The 8,797-nt window shown below is 43.7% G+C and overlaps 2 protein-coding genes across 2 annotated transcripts in view; both read left to right on the forward strand.

The window, feature by feature from the left end:
* The window catches only part of shmt1 (serine hydroxymethyltransferase 1 (soluble)), a 251,794-nt gene that overhangs the window by 156,067 nt on the left and 86,930 nt on the right, over positions 1–8,797 (forward strand). The window lies entirely within an intron of this gene.
* LOC104958990 (olfactomedin-like protein 2B) overlaps positions 2,308–8,797 on the forward strand; it is a 10,218-nt gene continuing 3,728 nt past the window's right edge. Inside the window, exons 1-6 of the mRNA XM_010786870.1 lie at positions 2,308–2,727; positions 2,837–3,100; positions 3,362–3,469; positions 4,128–4,253; positions 5,158–5,386; positions 5,847–6,785. Of these exons, the coding sequence (XP_010785172.1) occupies positions 2,566–2,727; positions 2,837–3,100; positions 3,362–3,469; positions 4,128–4,253; positions 5,158–5,386; positions 5,847–6,785 (1,828 nt within the window). The 5' untranslated portion in view covers positions 2,308–2,565. The remainder of the gene's footprint in view (positions 2,728–2,836; positions 3,101–3,361; positions 3,470–4,127; positions 4,254–5,157; positions 5,387–5,846; positions 6,786–8,797) is intronic.

Consider the following 8,797-nt stretch of genomic DNA (forward strand, 5'->3'; position numbering starts at 1 on the left):
CCTCGCAAGCAGGCGGGGGAGAGAGATCGAAAATACTAAATATAATCATAGACGCATTTTGCTTTCTTTTTGCGTATCAGAAACGGAGTTGGCAAAACTAAAACTGCAATATAATGTTTGTGTAGCAATAATACATATGACATATATTTTTTACATGTCTCCAGTACCGATAAAAAGACCGCTAACGTCGGAGCTTAACGGTACCACGGTCTTTAATAATTCAGCCCCGGGGCCCGTTTAAGACCGGGGCTCGGTACCCATCCCTAATCAGCTGTGTGGGTGTCTTTTTAGTTACTTTTTAACCTGTTTTTTCCTCATTTGTCAGACGATGGAAGCGTCACGAAGGCAGTTTTAGCTCTTGAAGAGGAAGAGGATATACCGGAGAGAGAAGACTGTCCTCAGGAAAATATTGAAACCATCGGCCCGAACGCTGAGGAGAGTGACGATACCGAAGCTACAGTTCCAGTGGTTAAGGGAAATCCTGGAGGTAACCTTGTTACTTATTCCTTTTTAGTGTCATTGGGGGTTTACTAACTGAGCAAATAACAAAAGTAAAACACGAGACCTTACTTTCTCAGCGATTGTCTTTTTTCACATTGCATGTATTTTTTTACACACAATTTTGAGTAACTTATTAAGAACTCATTGACACAACACACGTGCCTTCTCTTCACAGGAGTTGGAATCCACCTGATGTTTGCTTTAGCGGTGTTATGTGTGGCTGTGTGTCTGTCTGTCTGTCTGTCTGTGTGTCTTTCTGTCTGTCTGTCTGTCTCTCTCTCTGTCTGTCTGTGTGTCTGTCTGTCTGTCTCTCTGCCTGCCTGCCTGCCTGCCTGTCTGTCTGTCTGTCTCTCTGTCTGTCTGTCTGTCTGTCTGTCTGCCTGCCTGCACAGGAGCAAGATCCACCTGCTGAGGCACCTGATGACGGCCCAGCCCACAGAAGCCGGTGAGCCTGATCCTCACCGCGGGACACGGGGCTGAGCGGACTCTAACCTGCTTGGCTAAGAGCCTGGCCGCCGCCTTCTCCACCTCCCTCAACGCCTCCGTCCTCCACATCGACGGAGCCAGCAGAGCCAGCCAAGACAGCGACCAGGTGAAGCTGGACATCGACAACAAGCTGCAAGGAGCCTTCGAAGGAGACAAACCCGTAGCAGTCATTAACCGCTTCGAGGAGCTGCCCCCGGGCTCCACGCTTATTTTTTATCGTTACTGCGACCATGAGAACGCCGCCTACAAGAAGACTTGTCTGATCTTCACAGTGCTGCTGGGGGAGGGAGAGGAGATCCCTGCCGAGGCTCGTTTGTCTGATGTGGAGGAGATGGTGGACGACCATCTCCAGAAGAAGTTCCTCTCTGACGGCCATCTTGTTGCTTTCGACAGGATGGACCTCGACAAGTACAGTGGACTGTGGAGTCGTATTTCTCATCTCATCCTGCCTGTGGCGGCAGAGAGAAGGATTGAACTTGGAGGGTGCCAATGGAATACATAGACACTGTTGAACTTTTAGTCTAAGCACTCAAATATCAACACATGTCTCACTGCGTGACATTCTGAGGCTAGTAGCAGTGTTTTAAAGACCGAAATGTTTCTTGCATAATTTATATTAAATATCAACACAGATGAAAGTATCAAGAAGAAATAAGACATTTACAATATTATGAAGATAATGTTATTGGTTATTTGTCAAATAAATTGGGGTCAAAATGGTTTGACAATAAGGCTGTGGTGCCTTTAATCTTATAAAATGTAGTTGGATTGAATGCTTGTAGAATAAGAAGTGATTCACCTCGGGTATTTGTTGATTAAACAGCGCTTTTCTTTCTGATTCACAACAGGTTTTTTTTTAATTTTCACTACAAATGTATTTTTCTGCGATCCTCAAACCTACATGGCACCACATGCCTTAACTGAATCTATTTTTTAATATACCTTTACATGTGTCACACTACAGGAAGATTTGTCTTGGAAATAATTGCAAACATTGAATGTGCCTTAAAGTGCAAATAAACAGGTAATTTCAAATACTTGATTTGTTGTCACTGTAATGAACCGTGTTGCAGCTAGAGGGCGGCAGAACCACAGCTCAGACTTTGCTGCTGGGAATCTCATCACTATGTACCAGATTACTTTGTATTTGACCTCGAAATATGCTTGAAGACCTTACATATTAAGTTGAATCATTAAAACAAATCAAGATGAGTTTCAAATGTTTAGTGTTTTGTTTGTTATTGATATTCACATTTGGGTTTTATATCAGAGAGGTGGCTTGATGCAGTTGAACTCCTCCTCGCGGGGATCAGGTCCGCCTCCTGCCGCCGCTCCGCTGCAGATGCCGGCTGCTCTCTCTCCACACTGACCTGCGATCACCGACGATGGACAGGATGGCCTCGCGCTATAAAGCTTAATCCCTCAGTCTGATGGCTTTTCTGGATACACCTGTCTGATTTTGAAGCCAGAAGTAGGCTATGCAGTCGTGTTGGCAGCTAAAGTGATTTGCAACAGGCTGTGCCTGCTTGCATACTTGCAACATTTCTTTCTTTTTGTCGGTGCTCTGTGAGCCTCACAATGTATAAGTTATGCATTATCATCGTCATGTGCTGTGCGTTGTTTCCATGGTGCTCTGCAGCGCCAAAGATCTTGGGTGCAGATCCCAGGTCAGAATTCGAGGCAGAGCAAAATGAGGGTCTGCAGGAGGAGATAGCTGGCCAGGAGAGCATCCTGTCTAAGGTAGGAGGAAATATCAATGTTCTTTGTTCTATGAACATTTTATAATTTCTTGCGTAAAAGTTTTTGATTGACCTTGCTGGAAAATACATTCCTGCTCTTCTCTTTGTAGCTGCTGGGTGATTATGACAAAGTGAAAGCCCTCTCGGAAGGCGCTGACTGTCGGTGTAAATGTGTTGTCAGACCCCTGAGCAGGAGCGCCTGCCGGCGGATAGAAGAAGGGAGCGCCACCGCGCAGGACTTCTACACCGTGGAAACTATCACATCTGGACCAGAGTGCAAGTGCGCCTGCATCGCTCCTCCGTCAGCAGTCAACCCGTGTGAGGGGGAATACAGGCTGAAAAGACTTAGAGAGGCTGGGAAAGAGAATGTCAAGGTGAAGTGTCGTCTGCTCAATTCCCCACCGATACAAATATGTTCCCACGCTGCAGCGCCCAGGCTGAAAGCTGCTGTTTAGCCCACCTGTTGGTTTCTATAGAGTTATGGATCACTGGAGTTATGAATATCATGTTAGATCAAATTCAGGAAGGGATAGTCCCACACCAGAAAGTTTGGATTGGCTTGGCATAAACCTATTTTACGCATGTCATGTCTGAATTAGTAAAGCCTTTTGACAGAATCCACTTCATCGTTTTAGCTTTCCACCATCCTGGAGCTGCTGGAGGGCTCCTTCTATGGGATGGATCTACTGAAGTTGCACTCGATTACCAATAAGCTAGTGGATCGCATGGACAACATGGAAAAGGTAGAGTAACGGTGTGCATTTTTGTTGAAAATAGCAATGCAAATATGTTGGTATAACATTCACACAAACTGGGGGGATAGCAGGTGCGTTTAGGTGACTCCTGGACTCAGTATGTCCAGTAAAACCCTTGTCAGAATTTAATATAAATGTTATTGGACATTGCATTAAAACAATAGATATATTATTCTTTGGACAACTTGATTTGAAGACTAGATTAGAATTAAAAATACCATGCTTTTAGGTGTTTTCTCACAACTTCAAACAGCAGCTGGCCAGAGCTTGTCAAACTTTGTCCAAAACATTTCTATATTTGCATGGAAAATGTTTTGTATGTGTCACTCTTAGTCTGCCTGACATAGGGAAAACAACACTGCACAAACTGTCAGGCCAATCGCTGCATTTGGTTCTGAAATTGCTCTTTTCACAGACTTGTCTTGGCATGGGAAACACATCTGTATAGGTGATACAACTAATGGATAAATCAAGCGCATCTATGATTAATCTCGCTAGTTTCAGCCTTGTTTGACATTTGAAAAAGTGTTTTTTAAGATATTTTAGCCAGGCAACATATACATGAAATCATTGCAGCCTATTTTCTCATTCAAAAACATGTACATTATAACTGTTAATAACTCAATGTGTCCATGACTACATGAAGGCCGTGTCTCTGAACCATGTGGATGAGGTGAAGCCCCAGGAAAGTCCTTCAATCCAGACAAAAGCGACTGAAAGCCTTCCAACTGTTCCCTTGCCACAACATCAGGACACGAGGAGACTCAGTGAGGTGAGCAAGGCCACTGCATATCCAGGTTAGGTTTGATTATTTAGTCAGGTAAGCTCAATGAGACACAGAGTCATTCTTAAGAGAGACCAAGACACTAAAAAAAGTTAAAGACAGAATATTGATACAAAGACAATAAAGTATAACAACAATCCTGCAAATGAAGGTCAGGTCCAATGGAGATCAACGAGAATACGAAACCCCAGACCAACCAAACTTATTTGGAAGAAAGTAAATTGTAGGAGCGTTAGCCAAAACGTCAGTTTTAAACATAGTTTTTGGACCTACTTTTCCAGTTTGATCTACTGTTCTTGCCACAGTTGAGCACATGGCATGATAAAGTATAACCTATGAGTATAACCTACAACATGGATTTGCAAATTGTCTTCCAAATAAATTGGTCCAGATAATGTGGCAAATATTTTGGTTTGTTTATAGTCCCTGTAATAGTCAGAGTACCTGTTTCTTGCCCTGTTATTTCATAGACCCAGGGCCCCTTTAATCAAATAAATACATTTGCTTTTGGAATAAAGTCATTTGACGTTGTTGAGGGTCCTTCAGTATTCCAAAGTTGACATTTTGGTTCATGTTTTGCAAATGCAATATTGATATAGTTTCTTGGTAATAGTAAAATGCTTTAATTTGCCAAGCAAGTGCATTGTCAACAGTATATTATAAGTGTATTTAATTGTGAAACTATCTTAATCATGTTTTAAGTATTTCCCCCTGTATTCTAGGTCAAACCATTAAAGTGCATCTAACTCTCATAAAACTCTTTAGTAAAATGTTTGTTGATATTGAAAAACATGTATAGGGCATCTAATCAAACCGATTGGTCTCACGCTAATGCTTTAGTTTGAATTGTTCTCGCCTCATATTAAGTCAGTATCCATCTGTCCACTAACAGGAAAAGCATGAGGAGCAGTTTATTGGGGAAAATCCGTCCTTTCTACAGACAGATGGTTCTACTCAGATCATTGAGGTCAAACCTCTGGTAACCTCGAAAACCCCGGCTAAGAAGGAGGCTGCTCAGGTGCTGAAGACCGGCCCCAACGGCATGATCATCAGAGGAATGACTTTTTATAAATCTGAGCCAGATCCGATGGTGGCGGATGACGGGGATCCCGGAGAGAACTGTAAGTACAGACACCCTTAGTCGGCTTAAATGCTATGGATTAAAAGCAGAAAAAAACTCAAAATTATATTTTTAAATCTGCATATTAAAATGGAAAGATGTAAATGTGATCATCCCAGTTACAGCTTTCCTTAAAAGGTAAAGTATAGAATTCCCCTTATACGTCCACACACTGCTAACCATGTAACAGGATCATAGTGTGGATGGATTATCACATTACATTAATTAATTTCAGAGAATGTCAGAACATATAAGCTTAGCGCTTCTCTAAACCGTCTGCCATCTGTCAGCTGCTGGATGCAGATGCCCTGCAACTATTTACGAATGGGTTCAACACTGTGGCTCTAACTGTTTGTTTGAACAGATTTGTGATTCCAATCCAGACACAGATTACTTTACAAAAATCATTTCTCATTGTGCTCAGATTATTTCACCACATCTGTTCCTTTCCCCTTTTTTAGTGTTTGAATATCATGGATTCAGTGGTGATGGAGCCGTTAACCTCTTCATTGAGGAGAATCTTCTTCAACACAGACCCCCGCGCCCAAAGACGAGAGCAGGACCACGATCATCTCGACCAAAGACAACAGGTCCTTCACAAGGTTCCATAGAAACAAAACCATCTAATAAACCGAAAGGAACTGAGCCCACCTCAAAAATGTACGAGTTCCCCAGCGCCATTGGAACCACAACAAGAACCATCACGTTTGGACCGACTACTACCACACAAAAAACCAAGACGGCAGACACTGCACCTCAAACAACTCAAAGAGTCACTCAGCAAACAGTCCCTTTGATGACTGAACCTGGCAACAGTTCTTTAAGCACCACTGCCAAGGTAACAACCAAAACTACAATGAACCCAACACAACCGTCTCAAATTACAACCACAAGAGATACACTAACCAAAATGGTGGGAACTTCTACCCTGGAAGTGAAAGACCAAATCCTGACTTTACCTGGTAGCACTGCAGCTCATTCAAGCACCCCAAACCCCACCACAGAGGCTTCAACTACCAGTCCCACTTCCACTATGACCATTACAACTCGTGCTGCCCCAACTTTAGCAGCAACACACCCCACAATAGCTTTAACACCGGCTACCACCACACAGGCTGCTACCACAACACCAGAAGAAGAAACTCAATCCATCTACTTTCCAGCCATGACTACCACACAGAGACTGATGACTTTGCCTCCCCCCACTACTCTGCCTTTCACCACACCTGGGACTACCTCTGCTTCAACAACCACTACCACCACAACCACCACTACAAGACATGCTGGTCGAGGCAGACAGAAATACAAGATTAGCTGGGAAGAGGAAGAGAGGGAGCATGGAATCCCAGAATCAGAAGAGCCAATGCAAAGGCAGGAGGAATCTCGCCCAAAACAACCTGGTAAGTTGACTATTTATGTTGAATAATGTAAGCAATACCTTATTCATCCACACTTTTAAAGGAAACATCTACACAAATGTATGAGAGCAGCTCTGTGATACTGTACTACTGTGTTTTGAGCTAAGTGCTAACATGTTCACAATGCTAACAAGCTAATTTTAAGCGGGTACACTTTTTATCACTGTCTTGGTGTAGTGGGTTAGCATGCATGCTAGCACACTAATCAGCTCTTAAAACTGAATTCTGGGGATGCTGATGGGAATGCCACTATTTTTGTAGGAATTTGGTCATAAACCCAATGTTACGTCCCGACTAAGGTCTAGGGGACCTGGAGACAATAACACACAACAACAAATAATTATGAGGGAGTCAGCGTAAAGTTTGACAAAAGGTTTATTCCTTGAACAACCTAACTGAACAGAAGTTTAACAGAAATACTCTTTGTGTGAGGAGGAGGAGGAGGAGGCGGCGGCAAAGGAGATTGTGCCAAACAAAAGAAATAAGCATAACAAAACCAGGCCTATCTCTACATCTATCCTTTGAAACCAAAACTCAAACAAAAACCCTCACTAACTAAACTACTCAGAACTGGACAAAACAGAATATTTACCTACGTGATGAGAAATGTACAGGGTACCCCAGACTTAGGCCCCGGCCCCACGAGGACGAAAACGGTCGTTTGCGTTACTGTTTAGTGTCATATAGACCGTTCTGTCACACTAGGACGAACGAATATGACAGTAAAAAACTGCGGAAACGATAACGGGTCCCAAGGTGGATAGAACGGCATACGCAACGCTCTGGGGTGGGTCCAACGGCTCCGTGTGTAGGACCTATAGGCTATACGATCATTTTCTGATAATGATGAGGCAATAGCCCCGCCTCTCCCCACCCTTGCTGCTCACCCCCGCGTCAAAGTAAACTGCAGACTGAATTCAGATTATTTATCTTTCTCTCGATATGGACATAAACGCGAGTGAAGTCTAATCTGACAGGACGGAGACACGCAGCTCTGCTCACCTGCAGCTCCTCCCTCTGTGATGCAGCGGTGAACGGAGCAAAACACACAAGTCAGATCATCACCCTTAGCTATTTTAATTACCTCTCGAACTACCTAAACTAGTTATAAATATGTTTATTTTTACTGTCGGCCGGGTCAATCATTACTGGATCAGCTGCTGCATGAGACAGACACTGACACTGTCCGAAGAGAGGGAGGAAAAAGAGAGGCTCCGTGGATTTTATTATATATAGTCGTTATTCATTGTTTTAAAAGCTAAATAAATAACAAAGAAGACCTTTGACTTTATAATTTTTTCCGGAAGATTTAAACTTTAATACACGTTGACTGGTGAAAAACTCTGCCCGGTTCCCTCGGTCCCCACCTCGGAGAATAAACAGAAGGGCAACCATGGCCGTTTCTCAATCGCGAGGAAACTGGCTTCCAAGCCAATATTTCAAGGATACTACGTCATCGAGTGCCGCCGAAGGACTGTTCTAATTTCCAGCATATTTGGAATTCCAACGAGGCCGCGTCCTTGGTTTGGGGGTAATTTCGAGGCTGCACATGGGTAGACTTCGCGTCCTTCAAATCCCCACAATGCTTTGCGCACGGACCAATTTCCCCAAATCTGTGGCGGAAAATGTAAGGCGGGGCCTCTCATATGACGCACACCTGCACACTTGCTAGCCTGTTCCACTCTTCGTTTTCCGAATGCCAGGAAGGATTCTTGCCTATCTTCTGAAGGAAGTGACTCGGAAGACATGTGCTACCAAGCAAGCATCCTCGCGATTGAGAAACGGCCCATGACAACCATGCTTCTTCGCTGCTTTTGTGGAGGAATTTACAGCGCCACGTACAGGCTCCTGAATATGTACTGCAGCTTCTCCAGCGGTTGGAGCTAAACGGAGCTGTCTCGTGTGGACAGACACTATCCGGTGAATATTGCGTGTGGACGGAAGCTTTTTTGCGTTTGCGTTAGCATATGCGTTTTACCGTTATCGTCCTCTTG

This window comes from Notothenia coriiceps, unplaced genomic scaffold (genome assembly GCF_000735185.1).
Source record: "Notothenia coriiceps isolate Sejong01 unplaced genomic scaffold, NC01 NC01_scaffold00000285, whole genome shotgun sequence".
In the NCBI taxonomy this organism is placed as follows: Eukaryota; Metazoa; Chordata; class Actinopteri; order Perciformes; family Nototheniidae; genus Notothenia; species Notothenia coriiceps.